The 22,875-nt window shown below is 37.2% G+C and overlaps 2 protein-coding genes across 5 annotated transcripts in view; both read left to right on the plus strand.

Annotated features, from left to right (window-relative positions):
- Positions 1-7,420, plus strand: part of LOC129576172 (uncharacterized) — a 10,616-nt gene extending 3,196 nt beyond the window's left edge. Inside the window, exons 1-7 of one of the 4 annotated variants that reach the window (XM_055460835.1) lie at positions 3,530-3,665; positions 3,847-4,032; positions 4,160-4,371; positions 4,472-4,631; positions 4,756-4,933; positions 4,998-5,619; positions 6,760-7,420. In XM_055460835.1, the coding sequence (XP_055316810.1) occupies positions 3,663-3,665; positions 3,847-4,032; positions 4,160-4,371; positions 4,472-4,631; positions 4,756-4,933; positions 4,998-5,619; positions 6,760-6,811 (1,413 nt within the window). In that variant the 5' untranslated portion in view covers positions 3,530-3,662 and the 3' untranslated portion in view covers positions 6,812-7,420. Of the gene's footprint in view, positions 1-3,529; positions 3,666-3,846; positions 4,033-4,159; positions 4,372-4,471; positions 4,632-4,755; positions 4,934-4,997 lie in introns of those variants that run through there. The other 3 variants (XM_055460836.1, XR_008688868.1, XM_055460834.1) reach the window with 3 other exon arrangements.
- Positions 7,421-11,525: 4,105 nt separating this feature from the next.
- Positions 11,526-12,709, plus strand: LOC129576206 (uncharacterized). Its single transcript, XM_055460907.1, has 4 exons — positions 11,526-11,724; positions 11,850-11,990; positions 12,078-12,254; positions 12,326-12,709. The coding sequence occupies exons 1-4, from the start codon at positions 11,629-11,631 to the stop codon at positions 12,482-12,484; spliced, it is 573 nt and encodes a 190-aa protein (XP_055316882.1). The 5' UTR covers positions 11,526-11,628; the 3' UTR covers positions 12,485-12,709.
- The last annotated feature ends 10,166 nt before the right edge of the window (positions 12,710-22,875 follow it).

Raw genomic sequence — 22,875 nt, forward strand, 5'->3', positions numbered from 1 at the left:
GTTCGGAATTAATTTTTGGGACAAAACCTTCGAATATGCAAAAAATCGATTTTCATGGATTTTTTCGAAACTTTGGACAATTACTGCTCGTCACCGGTTGGAGCAGGAATTGTGGGGAACGGGCAGGAATTAGAGGACCTCGAGATCTTTTATTATCAGCCCTTAGATCATGAAAATGTTTAAAATTTAGTTTGGAATTAATTTTTGGGGCAAAACTTTCGAATATGCGAAAAATTGATTTTTCCGAAACTTCGGGCAATTACTGCTCGTCACCGGTTGGAGCAGAAATCCTGCGGAGCGAGCAGTAATCAGCAGAAATTGCGTAGAACACGAAACCGTTCTCGGATTTAAATTTTGGAACCGGGGGGGGGGGGGGGCTGGCGTCATGGAGCTCGAATTGATATACATTTACTCCATCTCTGGAATTTCATGAAAAAAAAGACGATCCAGATCAAAACAGTCATTCAAACGGCGTTGAAGCATGAATCATGCGAAAGAAAATGTCTTCAATCAGTTCATTCCACCAGTTCACATTTTATTTGATTTTTACTACTCATTTTAAATATTGTTCGTTTCTCTTCATTCAACGCGTTTCATTTTTTAATTCATTGCGTCTAAATGGTATGGATAAAAAGAAATTTCTAGCTATTTCGATGATGTCAGTTCTGTCTTGCATTTAAATACGCAGAACGTTCGACTGGAATATGTAAATTATTTCGTTGACATTCCAAGAGACCAGCAAGCGATCGGATTGTTTATGTTTTGCTTCCGTAATTGAGGAGCGTATTTGGATAGAACTTGCGTTGAACGCAATATTCAATTTTCATTAGAATACAGCAAGTAGAACAGAATGGTTCATAAAAATGTATGGCCGAAATATTTTCTTCTTTTGACTAACACTGGGTTACAAGTCAATTGCCATTCTATTTTTTTTTCTCTTGCTTTAACACGCATTGCCTTACTTCGAAATCAGGCCACCTTAGGAAAACGAAACAAAAACAAAAAAAGTTGCAAATGACATAATTGAAATTATTACAACAAAACTAAAAACCAGATCGGAAATGCCCCCGTCCAAAAAAAATCTCTTTTCGAGAGTATGATTAAGAGTATCATAAGTTTTGCATGCAAAACGCGCGAGCGCAAAGCAAGAGCAATGGCAACGGCAACAATAGCAATTAGATAATTAATGTGCGATTGCAATTTGACGGGTGATGAATGTGGTGTGTCGGCGTCTAAGAAAAACAAACAATTCAAAACAAACAACAAAAAATGAATATAAATCCAAACGAATCAAAAACAAAGCAAGGTTAACACCGACCAATATTTAGTTCATTCAAAGTATGGTTCGAAAATATGTCTATCTAATAAAAAGCGAAATCGCTATGGAAGCTGTATACGAATTTCTAAGCACGCGCAGAGAAACGATGACAGATTGAAGGAAGTGAATTTGCACATATTTAATGTTGATGAGTCGTTTTCTGAATTCGAACAAACCCAAAATCGATTTCAACAATATTTTTTTCTTTTTTTTCACAAGATTTGAATTATTTCACACCCAAAATATATAATTATATCAACGAAGCACGAGGCGGCCAGCGACGACGACGACGACGGTCAGAGATTTATGGTTTGTGAACAATTTCAAAATCAACCAATTAATGCAAAGGCAACTAGTTTTACGCCAAATGGGTGCGATCGCAAAGCGGTGCTGTTTTCATGCTTTAATTTCACTTAACACAGAACTCAATTGACGCATAAAAAACACAACCAACCGCAATGAATACATTTCAATATGTGCCGAGACCGAGAAAAGAAAGACATAGAAAGAAGTAGATAAGGTTGAATAATAGCTCGAGTATAATGCTTGGAACAAATCATTAATTAACACCTCGAAACGTTGAGCAAGCGGGTTCAGTCGACGTGTTTCTCACCCGTACGTTTCACACACAGACACACATTCAATTCCGTTTGTAATTCAATTTCAATCAATTTCTATTTAATTTTTTTCATTCCATAAATTCGAAAATAAAAATTTATTTCCATTTATTAGCCATGGTGGTGACTTACTCCATAGTAAGTTACGTATACATTTAAGAGCGCTACGGTGCGTGCTCAAGAGCAAAAGTCTATTGTGTTCTCTCATTTTGTATGAATCGTCTAGAATTCAATAATCAGATTGTTTTTTTGCCCGCATTCACGCACATTTATGTCTTGTGGGCATCGCGAGCGAGTGTGTACGTTTTCAATCAGATGAATGTACGTTGTAATGGAAATGACACGGAGGAAATGAATTGAACGCGTTGAAAACACTTTGAATAGATTCTAATTAACACGTATATCCTTGAATGGAAAGGTTAACAACCGGCTGCAATGCCGGTTGCGCGTTGGATATATTCTCCATTCACCGAACAGTAATAACCTGTAGCAAACAGTGACAGTGACCAAGAATATGGAATAAAAAGAACGCGACAGTTCTTGATTGACATTTAGCAGAAAAACGATGCCTTTCAGTTTCTAATCGATCTCCATTCATTTCAAGCAGATCGCTTGGGACAAAACCGTTTTCTTGAGTCGCAATTACGCACCATGCAAAACCAAGAACCATGTTTCTTGATACAACATTTCCATTTCAAACACTTTGATCAAGTCAACATCGCTCGATCAAGCGCTTGATAGAATATGTACGCATCTTTAACTGCATTTGTACATGTTTATCGGTTAATGGCAACGAGAAAAAACAAACTCATCAAAACTTGAAACGAAATTAAAAATTGAAAACGATATATATATATATAACATTTATTTTCACATTGAATATGAATTGAGGCGAGAATATATCGATTTTTTCTTTCGTTCAATTCATTCGAATTAATAATAATTAAACAGCAAAAACAAAGCAAGGCGAAACAAACAAATAAACGAATGCTTAACAATAACAACAATAGTGGAAAAAACAACGATATGAAACCCGCAATATGGTGGCATACACATGAGAGATTGTGTAAACAACTAACTGAGTGAACCAAAAGCAAACGAAGCGAAAAATAATAAAAATTCGTGTAATGCAATATAAAATCGGTTTTTAGTCTCTCTGTCTCTCTCTCTCTCTCTCTCTCTCTCTCCATACATACTCACTCACTCATTCAACTATCGGCATTCAGTCCATATAGTCACACCGTAGTGTCGCACAAAACAACAATCGGCACAATGGAATCAAGCACAAATCACGGTCAAAATTATGTCATTTTCCATTTGAGGTTTAGAATTTTAATGAGATCAGTTGTGTACATGAGTATGGGTATGTGTATGTACTACGTGTGATTGCTACAAATAAGCAGCCAATTCGACGTGTCTAACATTGTAAAACTATTGTGCAAACAATTATGGGGATGCATCGAGTGAGTGTGTTGAGCCCGCGCTCCGCACCAGAAATTCATACATTCCACGTCACACACATTCACGGAAAGAGCGCGCGCGCGAGAGAGAGAGAGAGAGAGAGATAGACGCATTTGCACACCACACCAAACCACTGCTTGCCAAGTCAGTCCAAAGTCAATCTGAGCCATGTCAATTACGCTAATTTATTTGCAAAATGAAAATGATTTGCAATTGAATTTGCAGTTGACGAGCCGCGCGCACGCATAATAAATTGCATTAATTCCATGGTAATTAAATGACTTTTCACATTTTTCGACGCGCGCGTTCACGACAAGAGAATTTCCGAGCCGCACATTCTTGATGCCACACAGTTATGCACACAGTCATTCAAGCAAAAAACCAATGGCAAAGAATTGATTTACAGTAAGCATTTACAATTCGATTTTTTTTTTCCTCTGAAAATTTCAGATTCAGTTTGCTGTGATGAATGGTTTGTTTCAATGGATGTATATTTTTGCGTTGATTTTTGTCGGTGACGCTGCTATCGAACCGCCACCATGGAGCGATCCGAGCCGAAATCCATGCGCCAACAAACCGGGAGGATGGCAACTTCTCTATTGGGCACCACTCAAACAATGCTTCAAAATTTATACCGTAATTAATACACAATAAACATTTATTGATGCAATATTTTGTTTATGTTTCATCTCTTCCTGAGTATGAACGTTGGACAATTCTATCGATATTTTCAAGATTCAAATGTTGTTTGTTCTCTTCACAGCTCGGTTACCCATGTCCAGACACAATGGAACTAACACCAGGCACTGGAAGCGGCTCACGCTCTTCACATGGTGCAATTGCCGAGTGTCGCTGTCCACCCAGCACAGCGCAACATCACGAATCAACCACTTGCTACAAACTGTATGAGCAAGGCCCTTGTGATATTGGTCAATATCTTGCTCCAATCAATGAGCCGTCCAATGCAGCGATCATGTATGCTATTCATCACACAAAATATTTGCACTTGTTATATAAATTTAAATTCCAATTAAATACTAAACGATGTAATAACGGTGATGGTTGTCGATTTCAGACCAAAGAAGCGAAAGGGTTTTTGCAAAACACCACCGGAATGCCGCAATGGAATGGTTCACTGGCCACAAGATTCCAAATGTTACACATTACACACGAGAGGACCGTGTCCGAAAGGGAAACTCTTTGTTATGGGAAAAAATCGACTTGCCGAATGCAAGGTTAGCTCAGGCAAATTTGATTTTCACCGATTGAATGAGCCATAGGAAATTGCTCATTTTATCAAGAAATTAAACACCATTTATTTATAGAAACTAATTTTTTATAAATTATTGGCATTTCTAGTGCGAGAATGAGAACGAACTGGCGCAATATTACTATAAACCGCTTGGAACGTGTTACGAACATTTTACCGTTGGTCCGTGCGAAGAACCAGGCAAAGTCTTTTTACCGGGAGGAAAGTGTGGTTGTCACGTGAAGCTGCCAAATTATCATGAAGATACCGATCAATGCTATGAACTAGGTATGGAATCGGTTTCTTCTTTATTTTCTGATGAATTTTAAATGGAAAAATGTATGCATTTTAGGTACAACTGGTCCTTGTCCGGCCGGCCACTTGTTTTCCATTCCGGAAAATAGTATTCAGAATCAGTATGCGATGTGCCAGTGCAAAGAGGGTTACGCCAGTTGGTCAGATGGCCAGTGTTACCGATTGTACACGCGTGGGCCGTGTGCAAATGGGGAATTCCTACTCAATTCAACGACATGTATCCGAAATCCATGTAGAAAAGGGCAGCTCTACTTCCCCGACGAAAAGACTTGCTATAAGATTGGTAATCAAGGTCCATGTGACTTCAATCAAGTGGTTGTATTCGATTTCACCGTTCGGCCATCAATTGATGGTATTTCCTATAATGGTGTTTGTGGTTGTACGGGCATCATCAAATCACTTGATCAAAAATGCCAACCCGAAGATATTGTCGAGAAAAATCCATGCCATTCGACACCTGGAATGGTTGAAATTAATGGCGGATGCTATAAACTGTACACCAAAGGACCGTGTGCTGCCGAAGGTCTTTGGCTTGAACCCTTGAAAATTCTTAAACGAAATGATAAACGTGGCGCTCATTGCACATGCCGACCGGGCTATACAAAATATGAAAATGCCGGAATGACAGGTTGTTATGCGCCCAGCGTTGGCATCGCAAGGTACTTGAATGGCAAAAATTTCAGCATTACAATGCTTGGCGAGGAGTTTATTAGCTCATTTTTCAATACTACTTCGCATGCTGTTGTGTAACGATTAGTTGACATTTTGAACATGTGTACTGTCCTGTATATTACGGCTCTAATAGCCTGCGTGTGTTTTTTTTTTTTCAAAAATCTTTTCCGAATAAACTTTGGCGTTACCTTTCCAAAAAAAAAAAAAAATTCTAGATCTTGGACAGAACTGACAATAAATACCGATTCTAGCTCGTAGAGCTTAAGAAGTTACCATTTGTAGAATTAAAAGCAACTCTCCTTTTGGATTCAATCCTAACTTGTCCAATGAGGGAAAGTAAATTTTAATTTAATTTAGAATTTAACTGAATTTAATCATTTTGACAATTCTACAAAATATTCGGAAAGAAAGCGCTAAAGTATGTATACCTTTTGGTGGTGCCCCTGAAAAATATGACTATATCTTTGCATTTTGTGTATGTTTTGTATCACTTGACCGTTTGTAAATAACTTGATAATTTAGAGTCAGAGCGATTTCAGGTCGCCGATCCTTGTATTTGAGTATGAGTAAAAATAATTTTAACCCACGCTACTCGCACGTTTTGTATGTAGACGAAAGAAAAAAAAAATACTAGAATAGACTGATTAGTTGCGTACAAATCGCGTTGGTGTGAGAATGTTAAAATTTCAAACTCTAATTGAAAATTTCATGATTTTCAAATTGTGAAACCATTTGTGTGTCTTTGTTTCGATTGAAGTAACGTTTTTTTTGTTTCGTATCTAATCACAGTAGAAGCACGAAATGATGGTTGCTACCAAAGTAATCATTAAATAACAGGTAATAATCTATTACCTTTAGACTTGAAAAATCTAGATGTAAGTTTATTTTTTTTTAAATAGTCCGTTTTGACCGTATTTATCTAATTTGCATGCTGGTGTTTCCATCTTTTGAATTTGCTGTGTTTGTTTGATTCTATCCCAAAAGTACATTCTTTACCGTTTTGTGTCTTAAAAACAACTCGTTTTTTTTTCTCTCTAAACAATACTCAATTCTTTTGTTTTTCCTCGCATAAAAAAGAACATTTTAATTCAAAAATTTCCTCAAACAACAATTTGTATCATCTGTAGGTGGTTTCTAAATTTTTTGGGATATCCAGCAGCTGACGACGGATTAAATTAGTGATTCGAATTCATCGATGTGGAATAATGTTTATTACACTCACTTAAACAATCAATTGGATAGAAAAAAAGTATTGCAAATAAATATTGCAAATAGTCTGAAAACATCAAATAATTAGTTAGAATTGTAACTAAATAACAGAGCGTGTTATGAGCTGATGTTAGCAGCACTAACTGACGTATGCGTTGCGTTATTGTAACGCATCCACAGTACAAAATTCATATTGCCCTCTAGATTTGCCAAGTAAAAAGCTGATCCTCAAATTTGAGTTGGCAAATCTAGAGGGCAATATGAATTTTGTACTGTGGATGCGTTACAATAACGCAACGCATACTCGTCAGCAGCTGATGTCAGTTAGTGCTGCTGACATCAGCTCATAACACACTCTGCTAAATAAGTCCAAATCAGACAAACGATCGAATGGAAAACTTGTGTTCGGTTTATGGACATTTCCAAAATAGATTAAGAAGAAGAAGAAGAAGAAGAAGAAACGCTAAATGTTGAGTGTTTTAATGTGATCGTGCCATAAATCGTTTTAACTAGAATTGTAAAGATGTGCGTTTTATTCGGAATTTTATATGAATAAAAATACTTGAAAACGGATCAAAATTCTGTAGTTTTTCATCAGTAATCGACATTTAAAAGGTGTCATACGTTTGGATGCCGTTCGATTGTGTTTCATTAGAAATAAACAAGCGACTATTACATGTATGTATATTGTATACATATATCGGTGCCGAATCAAGCGTTTCGAATACAACAAATTCCAAAATTAATTAGTCAGCATAACCGAGGGAGCAAGCGAATGAGCGAACGAGTGTGTGGCGTGCGTTTAACAAATTACTACCTCGTAAATATGATTTATCGGCATATTAATTTTAGATACAGGTAGATAAAATCGTCATCAACTATGTGCCTGCTATGCATTCATCAGCGAAAGCCCCATAAATTTTCTTCATCCAATGTTTACTCGCTCTCACGCTCGTACGCCCGCCCGCCTGTTTTTTTTTCTTCTCATCTCCATGTGTCTGTTGACGTTCTGAATCAGCTAAAACGAAACGCATTTTCCAATAATGATAATAATAACGTTTATTATAATGCTCGTGCCATACATAATAATTCACCCTTTTATGCAACACAATTCGCATCGAAAGCGCGTTTGCTCGACATCATGTTACACGGCTTCCGTACATACATAGCAGGAATTGTATACGTTGATTTCGTTATTATGAATCGAAATGCTCCAGTTATTTATGCCGTCGTAATCAACTCTAAACTGTTTACCGCTCAGACAACTTCAGCCGATTTCAAATTCACGTCTCTCCGTGACGTTGAGTCTAGAGAATGGAAACAGTTATGGTGAAATTATTGGCAACTATGATATGGTCACTGATTTTCATTTTGAATTAACGTTCTTTGGATCCATATTTTTTTCTGTCGGTTTTCATATTGAAGATGCCATTTCGAACGAACTTTGAAGCTATTTCTAATTTGAAAACCATTTGTCATTCGCTATCAGTAAATAATGAACTCTGTTTGCACCGAATGACTTTGGCTAAGCACTTATCATAAACAACAACGATGCCCTTGATTTAAAATTCACTTTCATCTATTCGATTCAGCATGTTTTTAGATTGATGACTTTTCTTTTTTCAAGAGTCAACATGAAACATCGGAATTACTGTTGTTTACTCTTGCATTAAAATCATTTTTCGGTACAATCATAACACTTTTGAACGTGAGATTCGATTCTTAGATATAATGTGCACGGTATACATACATAATACATTTGAATGAAAACAAAATGTTGCTGAGGTTCATGAGGTCATCTTGAAGGACCAACAAGTACAAAACTAGGGTAAATAATGTCTATAATACACGGTTAAAAAACAATCCCCTTGTTCAATCATTTCAAATTGTCGACATGTTAGTTTATTGTTCTCGTCTCGAAAATGACAATAATTTGTTGACTCATCTATTCAGATGCAGCACGGTCTTCGTTGTTTGATCACATCCGGATGATACGTTAGTGGAATAACTGTTGGTCATTTGAATATCGACCAATTGCTTCGAGTTCATGAACGGTGACCCAGAAAAAAACACAAGAAAACACAGCAAATATTGACAAGTCGTCATTTTGATAGGTTGTGAGCATATTTGATGATTTTGATGGAATTCGTGGCTGGAAATACACTTGAATCAATTTTGTTGACTTCCATTGAGGTGTGACTATGTTGCATAAATCAGAATAGAATGCGCATCTCATCTTTGACACGAATTCCGTTTTACACCTAGACAAATGTCAACAGAATTACACCGTAATGGTTTTCATTTAATTTGAATACAGAAAATAAACATTTAAAGCAGAGCGTAAAATGAGAAAAATTGAGAACTGCCCAAAAAAAAATTCAAGGAAAATATTATAGTCATGAAATATGACTGCACGAATCGAATGTCAGATGAAAAACCTCTGAACAAGGTTAAGATGGAGTGATAATGTTGGAAATGATTATAATTTATGTCGTTATAATGCGACACATTTTTGAAAGAGGTGTTTTTGAACTGCCCAAAACCAAAGAACGAGGCGTAAGTTCTTGCAGATTTTTATACCATCGTGCTTTCAAGCAGTAGTGGAGAAGTTACGTACTCAAATACACTGTACTTCAGTACTATTGATTGGTAAATAATCATGGCGGCTCCATATTATTGCAAAAAGCACAAATGGTATAAAGCCTTCACACGTTCTTTAGAACTGCCCAAAATGAGCAAATATACCGCACTTATTTTACGCTCTGATTTAAAGTAGTAGCATTTTGAACATCCATATAAGGTATCAAAAAAAAATTCACAACGTGTGTTACGTACCATGAACCTGCCATGACACGGCATGAACAAGCGGTACATATTCAGCACCGAAGTGCCCGGCCAGCACACAAACTACACGGAGTTCGTCGCATTATTAACCGGCTCTTCAGATTGACTGAGCAATCATCCGTAACTGGTTGGCCCCAATAGTATAGCGTTTCGAAATCAAAATATACTTAAATTTGTAAATTCGTCGCCTTGCGAATTATAAGAATCAGTCAAAGTGAAAAATTTCGTCGACCGACTGTCTATTCACACTGTACAATACGAGCGACTATCTGTAGCACCGCTTAGTCTCTCTCTCTCTCTCTCTCTCTTTCTCACTTAAACAACAACGACGATCGTATGGACATGCACAGTAGCAACGATTGACACAGACGACAACCAATACAAATGAAACGCGAGCATTGGAAATATTCGATGCTGTTTTTCAAACCGATATAGGTTCATTTGTTCATGTAAAAAATATTTTATTCACGAAATGAGCTATGGAAGAAAAATTCTTTTTTCACCAAAATTAAATTCATGAATTGGCAAATGGAGAAAAAATTTTTTAGACGAAAGATCGAAGAAAAAAATATTTCTATTGATAAATTATATATGCCCAATGTGATGCATACGTATCTCTCTTTTACTCCCATTCTCTTTCTCACTTAAACAACAACGACGATCGTATGAACATGCACAGTGGCAACGATTGACACAGACGACAACAAATACAAATGAAACGCGAGCATTGGAAATATTCGGTGTGTTTGATTGTATACACTGTTTCGGCTACCGAATACACCATATCTCCAGCGTGAAACAAGCAACTCGCTGCAAAACTACTCGAGTACGAAACGAAGGATCACAGAACAACATGTGTTATCTTGCAGTAATTACAATATAAGAGAGAATATTGAAAATCATCATCAAAAAATTAATGACACAAAAAAGATCTATTACAAAAATGTGCCATGAATTGGCACCTTGTCTGGCTCCATTTTTGATCATCAGAGAGAGAAAAAAAAAACATACAAATGTTCTCTAAATGATCCGGAAAAAGGGATGGTATTTCCGGTGGTAATTTATGTGCATTTTTCATCGATAAGAATGTGCGAAATAAATATGTGATGAATTAAATGGGGATCAAGTCAAGAGACAGAGCGCGGTCAAAAGGTTAGAACGGGTGAATGAGCGAGTCGACCGTCAATAATTACGCCATGACTGTCACATGTGTCTGCCATACACACACACACACACACACACACACACACACATACCCATGCGCAATTTGTTGTGTTGCGATTAATTAAAATGCAACCGCGTTCTCAGTTTTTGGTGTTTCATCCAAACTAGAGCCAATTCTCTTTTTTTTTCTCTGTGTGTCAATTTTCCCAACATAAAGTGCCACAACACCGTTTACATGAACGAAAAAAAATCGGTTCGGGAACACTTCAAAAAACATTTTAATCAAATTCATCAGAATTAATTGGATGTATCAAATGAAAAAAAAGAGTATATTTTGGCTCTTGTTGCTGCTTTTTATCTTCATTCGTAATTGCTAAAAAATCAACGTAGCGTAAATTTAAATGATTTAAACAACGAACGGTGGGAATACGACAAATGGATATGCATACTCGCTGTATTGATTATATTGAAGCATCAAAACGATAATAACAGCGGCACAGCACCGGCCACACAAGCCAAAAACAATAGTGCGCAAAAAACATTTTAATGAAAATAATTATGAAACTGAACAACCAACCTCCGATCGAATGACCGAAGGGTGAAGATTGTCCACTCTCTTGCACGCGCTTGAATAAATGGCCGACTATTAGAGGCAATTCTGGTCATTCACAACGATACTGTCAACGTTTGCGGAAGAATCGGCTTGTCTTCCGAGATTCATCAACATAATATTATTTTATACAACGTATCGTAGGAAATATTTCGTTTTATTTTTCAAAATGAATCAATTTATCGGTGTTGCGTTTGTTGTTTGCATTTTACAATTGATTACAGTGATTGAATGCAAAACAGAAATCCCAACCAAACACGAAAAGGTACGATTTTTATTTAAATATTCATTTCACTACGGAAAAGATTTAAATTCAAAGAATAGTTGCGATAAATATTAACAAAAAAGGAGCCAACAAATCCGTTAAATTTGTGTTAATTGTCATTTTAGCTGGTGACTTTTATAAAAGTCGACTATGAGATTAACAAAAATTTGATGAGTATGAAAGTCGATTTGAAAAATAATACAAATGGCCGCCCAACTGTTGATCTTGATGCTGAATTATTCACCGAAATACCAGATGAGTTATATGTGAGTGTGGCGAGAAAAAAAAAGACGTTGCAACTGAGTCAAATGACTTGAGATTCAAATTCATTTTCATTCTAACGCAATTTTCAGATAAACAATATCATCTCGAGACGAGTTTCACAATTGGAATATCATGCTTTGATAAAAACGGGCCGATTAAGTTTGTGTGATTTCTTCAAGAACTCCGATCGGGAGCCCTTTTTGAAAACATTGTTGAGAAATTTGGAAACATTCGGTCACATGATGTTCAATTGCCCAGTGAAAAAGGTGAATACTTGAATCATTTAATCATCTTTGAAATGAAAATTAAATCTAAAAAGTGGCATCTTACATCTCAGGGCAAATATTACTTGAAGGATTTCTATATGGATACAAATACGTTGCCATCTTTTACGCCAACGGGTGATTATCGCGTGGATTTTGCTGTGACGAGAAAAGAGAAGGATGCATACGTTCCAATATATCGAATGCTTTGGTATGCGACGGTATCCTACTAAGAAAAAGTGATTCGTTTCAGCACAAGCGAGTTCATACACATTCACTGGTGTGTGTGTGTGTGCTTTTGTAATCCAAAGAGAAAAAAACATATGTTTTGTCCTAGTAAAATAAATAGTCGTCATGAACAAGATTTTTTGTGCTTTTCATAAGAATAACTGACGACAAAGAAAAAAAATTGTAATTCATGTGTGCAATAAATCAATGAGTTCGTGATCACACTTGCATCTAGCAAAGTTAATTTGGTCAGCTTTATCACATTGAATTGTCGCATTTTCAATGAATGCGACGAATGGCACAGACAATCAGGGATTATTATTTGACTGCGTTCCATTTCAGTCGACCATATGGTTTCATGTGGCGTGGCCATGATATTCGCTAGAATTTTGATGCATTATTTTGGAAACAAATTTTTTTCACTTGCACCGAATGGCATTCGCAATGTGTCACATTTTACACCACATTCTTTTCGACAAGTTACCGTGACGCGCGCGGGTGCGCTCAACGCATCGCCCCATCGCTTACTTTAATTTACGTCAAATTGTGTATATACATATATATATATATATCTCCTAATTGCATAAAATTACATTGGACTTGAAGGAGGAAAAACTTTCACAAAGTAAACACGCAAATGAAATCGAAGAAAGAAAAACTTTTCGACAAACTTAACACACAGTATCAAACTGAATTCATCATCGTTGCCCGCATCCACATCTACAGTCTCCTCTTTCAATTAGCCCAACTAAAAATGAACAAAATTTTTCGTGCAATGCCATTGCACTTATCGGAATAAGAAACAGAGAGTTAGTGGGATTGACAGAGACAGCGACAGAGAGAATGAACAGTTTTGTGTGTTCTCTTCTCTCTCTCTCTCTCTCTCTCTCTCTCTCTCTCTCTCTCTCTCCCTGCAGTTGGAGCATAACGGAACGAATGAACAAGATGAGATACGAATCCCTTTGAGCGAGGAGGTAAGCGCGCATCTTTAATCAAATATCAAAAAGTTGAAATTAAAACCGCTTACGCGTGACATTTATCTGTGCGATAGTGCGAGTTGTATCTGTTTAAGTATAATGAAGATTCATAAAGATTCTTGCATCGTCATTCTTCCCGTTACTTCGTTGTCCTTGTCGTTGTGTGTGTGTGTTTTTTTTCTTTTACCGCCACATTTCATCTCTTCATTCTGTCTGTGATTTCAAATGTTTTGCTCTTCCGTCCCGTACGATTGAAAGCGGAAATTGGCCAAGGGAGTGAACGAGAGAGGGAAATAATGGGAAAGAAAGACAGTGAAAAAGTGGTGGGAATGTTTATTTTCGTGAATTTTATAGATTATTAATATATTTTGCCTTTAAACTCACCGTTTGATGGTGCATTGCGTGATGCTCTGTTGTTCACTACGCCGCCTGCCTGCCTCATTGGACAAAAGACGCCTAGATATTACTCACAAACCATTTCCACAAACGAAAAATTCATTCAAATTCAGAGTGAGTGCATTACGGTTGTCGTTGTTATTCTTTGGCGTCGTTCTGCGTTTGGATGTATTTGATTTATATTTTGTTTTAGTTTTGTTCGTGCTGTTCGCGCTGTTCGCTGAACTGCTGCTGCTGTTGTTGCTTCGTATGAGAGCGATTTTCTCGTTATGTTGGCAAAGATGGTGCAATACAAACACAACACAAACTAAAACAACAAATGCCCAAGAAAAACAAAATACAACAGCACGAGAGAAAGAGAAAAAGAAAAAGAAGGGGCAAATGGAGAGAAACACATCGAATTTTAAAAAAAGTAGTCTGCACACAGAAACAAAACGCAACACAATAAAAAGAGACGGTAAACGGCTGTGTGTCTTTATTCGCACACTTTGTGTGTTGTATGTGTGTTCCACGGCGAATTGCAGAAAGGAATGTGATGTGCGGAAGCAAAAGAGGATGAAAAAAGCAAACAAATAAATAAAAAAAATAAAGTGATCAAAAAACGAAGGCGAAAAGAGAACGGAGCTGAAGGGGCAAGGGGGAGAGAAATGGGGAGAGCAAATGCCGCGACAGAGTGAGAACCGACAACTAAACAAAACTGACAAAAGAAAATAGTATCTCATATAAAGTTGTTCGTTGTGAAAGAATCATTTCATTTTATATAAATTGTTTGAATTTTAAATTGTCTTTCACTTTGGAAGTTTTGCGAACGAACGCACATTGGCTTTTTGAATGTGTATCGCTTGTTGTTTTCGCTATTTTTCCTCGATTTTTCTTTCGCTCAATCTTTTTTTATTTTCTCTCCCTCTCGCTCGTTCGCTTGTTCGTTCATTCCTCGTTTGTGCCCTTGTCGGTGTTTTTATGCGAGCCACTTTCACTGGTATGCATTGTTTTTTGCCTGCAATTTCACACTCTCTCTCTCTCTCTCGCTCTCTCTCTCTCTCTCTTGCATTAGATATTTTATTTCTGTGCCTCTGTGTATATTGAGATTTTGGCGGCGGTGGTGGTGGTGGTCGTTCAAACAAAAGCTTGTTATGTGAGACTGTTGTGATTTTCATGCTCAGTTTCACAGGAATATCACGGGCCATCCTAATTTTCATTTTATGTAGATTCACATTCTATAACAACTCACTGCTACACTTGATGGCTCTTAGATGTCTATAATCGTTACCGAACCCGAAAATGTATAGCGACTTTTATGCAATTGCAACTGTTTCTGTGCTAAAGCCCAGTTACAATTTATACGATTTCTACTCATTTCCACTCAAATTTCTTATCCTCTTCTCGTTTTCCCTACGATTTTTGCATTGGAGTATCGCTTTGCAATCAGTTTTGGTGTCAGAGTGGAAATGGGAAAAAAGCTGCATGAAACTGAAGCACGAGACATTTGAACTATTGTGCGATTCTCTTTTTACGTGAGTGATAGTATAATTACTTTTTTGACTGGATCAATATGGTATTGGAAGTGAATGTCTTTGGTACTTTTAAAATTTTAACATTTCCATTTATTCGAATAGCAAACCGTACATTCCAACACCGTCTCCATCGAAACAAAACCATGTGTGTACATTTTAATCCGTTTTTGTTCTCTTTGAAACAGCCTATTTTCGGCAGTCGGTTATTACATTTTTCAATAAAACTAAGAAGTTTGTCTGGTTCCAACAAAATAGTGTGGATCTAGTACATTGTTGAAAGAAAAAAAACGAAAAAAAAATTGCGGAAGAAATTTGATTCAGTGTCTGGTGTGCAGTCACATTTGAAATCGACTTAAATACCACATCTAAGTTTAGACTTCGATATAGACTCAGTTTCGCTATTCGCCATTCGCCCCGTTAACGATCCCCAATTTCTTTCGACTTTATTTGTAAAATTTGAATTCAGAACCACAAAATGACGGAACGAGACGAGAATATAATGAAGGCGAGTCACTTTATAACTCTGCCGGTAATAGTTTTTCAGGCAAACGGCAACGATGCAACATTTTTTAAGGTCAACGACATTTTTTAAGAAGCCGAAATGAATTTCTGAAACACATTCAATTGGATGGTAAGCGAATTCTGTAGTGCATGCGGCGGGAAGGGATACCCATCATATGAGTTTGAGAGTTTAAGAGTTGTAAGCGAGTGGTTACATTTGATAACTTGATGATGATATCGCGTATGATAGCCATAAAAGAGCAGGCATCAGACATATGAAAGAAACTTGAAATGGAGAGTAAAAAAGATTTTCGTTGACTAAAAGAAAAGTTCCCGAAAATCAAAAGATAAAAAGTGAACAGAACCGACAAAGTGGGAGATTTCAAGGGAGATGAAATTTATTAAAAAGTTGTTTAAAAACACATCCAATTTCGCCGACAGAATGAAAACAGCGAACAAACAAGCAGCCCACCTGCACTCTATTTTTTCGCCATCATTCAATCAATTTCGCTACAACAAACAGACTAACTTGAATCATGTAAACCCTCACATCTTGTTTTTTCTTGAATAACATTCCGATGAATGGTTACGAATCACTTTGGCCCTTGAAAACATATATGATTATTGAATTGGTTTATCTGGTCTATCCATTCGAATTTTTTTTAAATCATTTTCCTCCCATTTTCCCACAATGGTCAACATGAACTGGGTCCAACGCAAATTAATAAGTGATTACCATCTTGAATGAACAGGGGATAAGACAATTGCTGAGCAGTGACTTTTTTTCGTAAATACTATTCAACATTAATCGTCACAGTTCTGGAAATAATCCATTGATTGGCGTGGTCTCGTTAAATGCATCACAGAGTGAGAAATGTGAGATAATTGTAAGTTCGTCAGTCACTTTGGATGGCTTCAAGAATGTTTCCAATAAATAATACCGCTATTCTAATGAGAGTTGTTTCAACGGTTTTTTTTTTAGTAAACGATGAGGTTTGAAAGTCTCGGTTTTAATTGGCTTCAGCTTTAGTAGATCGAACAATTACCAAATAACGAAAAATGATATGCAAAATTATTACATCTTTCAAATTACTCGGATTGCTTTTTCGTTTTCCCTCGAATTTTTGGCACAAAATCAACAAAACCTATCGTACAAACCTATTGATTTGATTGCAGAATAATCGCCTTTTTCGGGCGTTTTATTATGAACAGTGAAATCAATTCAAAGGCCATAGGAGAAGCGAATATTTTCCCGCAGTGGATTTGGTATGCGGTGTTGGAATGTGAAAAATTCAATTTCTTCTCCATTTGATGGTGAAATGCGAGAAAAGTGTCAGCCAAAGTTACGATTTAACCGATTTCGAGAGTGCATGAATGCGACGATGACGATGACGATGATACTGATGACGATGTTGACAATGATCAAACACTCTTTTCAAACTGCGAAGTAGAAAGTGCAGAGGCAAATACCTATTTTCGATTTTATTATTTTATTTCAGTTTGTCCATGCATATGCAATGAGTGATAAAATAAATTTACATATGAATCGAAATATAAAGTGTGTTTTGGTATCAGGCAGTCGGTGGTTATTGCATTGCTGCCGTTGTTGCTATCTAGCAAATCAAGGATTCCCGTCTCTTTCAATCTCTGCCGTTCGCTTTGCCTTTCTCTTGGCCCATCAGTAAGCACCGAACTATTGAGCCATTTGCCATCGTTAATCATGCTCTCATCCTCGTTCGAATTGAAGTGAGAGATGCGCCTATGGCTCTACGTGCCTGCACGTCATATGGACCATATACACACACACTGCACCGGCATTCAACACACCAGAGAGGGAAAATAAATACATGCAAAGTGGTGCGATATGAATTTGTTGTGACTTGTTTTGTTGTGATGCGTTACGTTCGGATTGTGGGTGAGTGTGTGTCTTTCTGCACTGTGTACAGAGTTCCCAGTTCAAATGGAGTAAAATAAAAGCGATGCGGTGGCAATAATAACGCAAATATGCAATGCCAACGATTCAGAAGAGGATGATGTAAAGCGGGCGAATTTGTGAAATGATCACAATGTACGGCTTAATAGAAATGTTCACATTCAGGTCGTTTGGTGATGATACGGTGTGCTTTCACATGAGTTTCGCCCCCATCCTCTTCGATGTTGTTTGTCTGAATGGATATGGAAACCATCTCTACGCTCTATCTCTCTCTGTTCTGTGTAATATTCTCAAAATTGCTAGCTTCTTCCATTTGACGGAAGTGATTTTGTTCTCATTTTATTTCATTTTTTTCGTTCTGCAACCCCCATCCGTTGCGCATGCATTAATTGAACGACAAAATTCATAGTTTTTGATTGATATCGAACCATTGGCTCGAAACGAATAACCAAAGCTATACTTTTCTCACGATCTAGCGTGTAAGACAGTGATGCCAGGAGGTTTGAAATTGTTTCCGCTTTGTTTTTATTCTGTGTTTTCCATTCGGTTTTTTATTGTTCGATGTGATAGCCGATTGGTTAGCCATTTCGATACACAGGCGAATAGAATGATGAAGTAGCATAGATGTACAACAACAAAAACCCAATTAACTGGACACAAATAACTTGAATGGAGCATTCATAAGATTTCATTTTGCTCTATAAAAGAAACAAGAGCTCTATTCTTTATCCACATTGGCACAATCTCTGTGAATTCAATTTGCATGTGTTCATTGGAAGGAACAATTGTCCAGCTATACTCTTTCCATCTCTCTCTCTTTTACTCTGTCACTCACTTGCTCACTCCCATTCGAAATGTTCGGTCATCGCTGCACATTGACCATAAGCCATAGTGCACAGTGCATACACACATACACAGCCGAATTAATTCAACATGAACAAAATGTCCTTAATTTCAATTCAAAAACTTTTCTCGTGTTTATTTTCAAAATATAATTGCATTGAAAAAGAAAATTTCGGGGCCGACTCTCGTATGTTCCATGTACATGGGATGAATGTATCTTTGGTTGTCGGACACATAGTAATTTTGCGTTTATAGAAACACCTCAATAGAAACGACGAGTGAGTATGAACGGGAAAAGGCTCTTCAATTTATGCTTGCTCAATGGAATACATTCTACATGTGTGTGCGCCCCATCGCGTTAGCATGCAGTGTTCAGTGTGTTGAGCTCATTCATTGAATGAAAGAGGAAAAAGCGAATGCTGAGACGCACACACACACACGTAGGGCTGAAAGTCTCAAGTGGTAGGTAATCGATGTGCATCGAGTCGTTGCCGTCGCTATATATGAATTTAATTAACATTATTTCACAGGCAATGTATCAAATTTTGCATTTATAGCACAATAAAATGCGACAGATTAAAAATTATGGACAAAATGAGAGGAGAACGAAAGGCAATAACAACAAAAAAAAATTGTATAAAAGAACAACGGTCACACACAAGCAAAGCTTGCATTGTAACTTCATCTTTTACCTATATTCGACACTATATCGATAGAGTGAAAGAAGCGCGCGACCGGCTACCTCATTCAGAATTAATTTTAGCAACAATGAATGAAATCACTACGAGATTCGTATGGGCAAGCTGATGTGGCAATGCTAAAAGGATCGCACATACATTCTTTGACACACTGTATGTGTGTGTGTGAATTGAATGGCATCAAAAGCGATGGCTATCGAGTATATACTAAATACTGGCATCAGGATATTTATCATTGCCGACGATGGAAATGTGAGTTGATGCATACGAATTCATCAAATACATGCAATCGGGCCACCGATGTTGATGTACGTTGATGATCGTTGTATGTACGTTAGAGACTCAATGCGATAACTCTAACGGCAGCAGAAGCAAAAGCAAAAGAGGCAATACTACCATCAACTTGATGGCATCAAGCAGAAACTATTTAAGACAACACACTATAACGTAATCTCCATAGAATGCCTAATTATCCCCGTGATTGCTTCAAATTTGTGCCAATTCCATTTTCATTGTAACCTATAAAAATTTCAATTTCCAAAATCAAAAAATCCCACATACATATTTCTAGCGCTAAAGATCTTTTTATTAGGGGAAAAAATGGTCATGAAATAATATCAACGCCGAGCACTAAATGAGAGGCAGCCGTAGTAAAAACACATGCATAGCAAAAGTGCCAGCCTAATGGATCTCTATTTTTTGTTGTTGTTATTGTTGTTGCTTTTGCACATTTTTCCTCCTCGGCCATACTCTAGGTATTCTCGCGCGACTATCAAGCTGTCACATGACCACATCGTAATTCATGGAACATATTTAATTTCAAGCAATTAATCAAAGTTGAGCCCGCGACATTTGTTCAGATGGTTTTTTTGAGAGAGAGAGAGAGAGAGAGAGAGAAGGAGAGAGAACGATTTTTTTTATAGTCTTGAATTCGTTGTAAAATAGTCGGGTGCACGACAGTTGCTTCAGAATATGAGAAAACTGTTTCGGTAAATGCAACGCCGTGAATTAGCATGCAATGTAGGCTACAAGTTACAACGACGGCACACAGCACCACTGTGAGACCATGTGCCGACACTGTATGTAGATGGGAACATTATTAATATACCGGAAAAAAGTATTTATTAGCACATACCAAACACCAATTGCAATATTTATTTCGCACGCAGAGAATGGACCACAGTTGAATGTCGAGGTTGTGTGGGTGGGTGTGCGTGCGTGTTCATTCACGTATATATGTACAGGTTCCATTTCTCAACAACATTTTGTCCATGTTAAATGCGTTATAATCCGACATAGAAGCAAATCATTTACCGCTTCAGATGGCATGCATTTATGCGAACCGTTCTCATATCCATGTGAAGCCGACCAAAGTAAATCGATCCAAAATTTCCAACACAATATGCTCCTATTCACACAATCACATGCACATAATTAAACGATTTTTATTTTTACTCCTCTCTCTCTCTCTCTCTCTCTCTCTCTCTCTCTCTCTCTCTCATCGTCCTTCTACTTAATAAAATTACAAACGTAACTCAATTCTACCTTTCAACCTTCTAGTGCGGAATTTGGGCCGTCGTTTGAAAGATGTAAAGTCGCATTTGTATTTTTGCATAAGCTTTTCTCCATTGTTTCTTTGTATGGGGCAATCAATCGACAGTCACTAATGGAAAATTCTACGTTTTGGCGTAATTTTTGCTCTTTTAAGAGCTGAATTTAAATAATAAAAAATACATGCAGGAAGTATATTCTTAGCGAACTTCTGTTATAGGACGAAAGATTTGAAGCTTTGAATATAAAACTCCAATTGTGATTCCATCGATTTCGGAGCGTAAAAATCATTTGCGTCAAGTTTCTGTTGTACAATTCGAGCAGCGCTTGTTTCGATACATATACGTGACATCATGGCCAGACAGTAGATATTGAGGGAAGTAAGCGGATTAGGGAGAAATTCTAACGAGTTCCCAATGTGAATCGTTGAGAAATAGTTTGCTCAATCTGTGAATGTTTTTAAGGGTCTGGCCGCATCTTACACTTACAACATACCAAACTGATATATTGCTCTCTTTCATATGATTGTTGGATTACCTTAAATTAAGTTTAAAAAAAAAAAACGTTGTCATTGTGATTGCGGCAAAGAAGATAATGCGATAAAGAATGAACGAACGAACGACATACTCTCTTACGATTGACTGGTGACGCATAAAAGCCTATTAGCAGATAAATACCCAAATGAAATTATATATCCAAATAAGAATGGAACAATTGCGCTGGTGAAGGAACGGGACCGTCACATTGAGAGTTTGGATTGGTTGGCCGTCCGAATGGTCATTTAAATATGTTATGAGAAGAAGGGAGAGTGTGGATGCGCTTGAAACGTATCATTTAATTGCAACGACAATCGAAACGGAAATAAAGCGGCTTAATGACGATTATTCTGCAGCTGCGCGTGTGTCTGATCATTCCAATGCAATGCGGTGACTATATACATGGATTTGCCAACCAAACCGTATAATTGCGGTCATCACGGTGTTGAGTTCCAAATAATATGCTTGGCTTTCACTTTACCTACTAAATGGCAGCGGCAATCGAACGTTCTCCTTCATTCGATTATCCTATAGTTTTAAATTTTACATTGCGTTAAATTACAAACATTTTTCTATGACAATTTTGACGGAATTCACGTCTGAAAATTGCAATACTAGTACACGTACTACTAGTAAATAAGTTGTTCAATAAAATTCTTAATTATTTGTCATACTTCCCAAGCAAAAATTCACGTTGCGTTAACGCATATCTGACACTGTTCCCACACGGTTTTGAACGTCAAACCGTGTGGCTATAGTTTAATAGAGTGTGAAGTCGTTTGACATCATTTTTGATTTCAAATAACCGTGTGGATGCAGTGTATGTTTGTTCGGGTATCAAGAGTCGACACCAAAAATGGCTTCAAATTTCGCCATGATAACGCAACGGTCATACACTTCGGCGAAATGGTTTTAAATGTAAAACAGTGTGGCGGACTTCCACACTGTCCAATACAAACATAAACTGCATCCACACGGTTATTTGACATCAAAAATGGTGTCAAATGACTTCACATTCTACTATACTATAGCCAAACGGTTTGACGTTCAAAACCGTGTAAGAACAGTGTCAGATATGTGTTAACGCAACGACGAATTCAGTGTGAATTTTTGCTTGGGTTTCGAGACCGTTTTTGCATTGTATTTTCCATGTGTTAACCTTTCAATTTTATTGTGTCAAGCCATTTCATATTAATTCTCTTTGAAAAGTTAATGTCGATTTTTAGATGCAACCGAATAAAATGACAAAGTAGACTGAAACTGGATACTGGAGATTTTGCATTGACGTTTCCGACTGTAAACATGACAACAATTCATATGTGTGTGCTGTCAAAGTCACTTTGTCATGCGTCATTCACATTAATGCTTTGACTGATTGTCAGACGTGTGCAAGGTCAAAAATTCTAGGGGGGTAAAATGATTTTGCCAGGGGGGGGTTTGGAAATCG

Source organism: Sitodiplosis mosellana, unplaced genomic scaffold (assembly GCF_009176505.1).
Source record: "Sitodiplosis mosellana isolate CC-2019 unplaced genomic scaffold, AAFC_SMos_1.0 Smas_scaffold_6181, whole genome shotgun sequence".
Classification (NCBI taxonomy): domain Eukaryota; kingdom Metazoa; phylum Arthropoda; class Insecta; order Diptera; family Cecidomyiidae; genus Sitodiplosis; species Sitodiplosis mosellana.

Coding starts and splice junctions, on each gene's coding strand:
- LOC129576206 (XM_055460907.1), top strand. CDS start 11,629: ATGAATCAATTTATCGGTGTTGCGTTTGTTGTTTGCATTTTACAATTG. Junction 11,725..11,849: donor TCCCAACCAAACACGAAAAG/GTACGATTTTTA, acceptor TTGTCATTTTAG/CTGGTGACTTTTATAAAAGT. Junction 11,991..12,077: donor AAATACCAGATGAGTTATAT/GTGAGTGTGGCG, acceptor CGCAATTTTCAG/ATAAACAATATCATCTCGAG.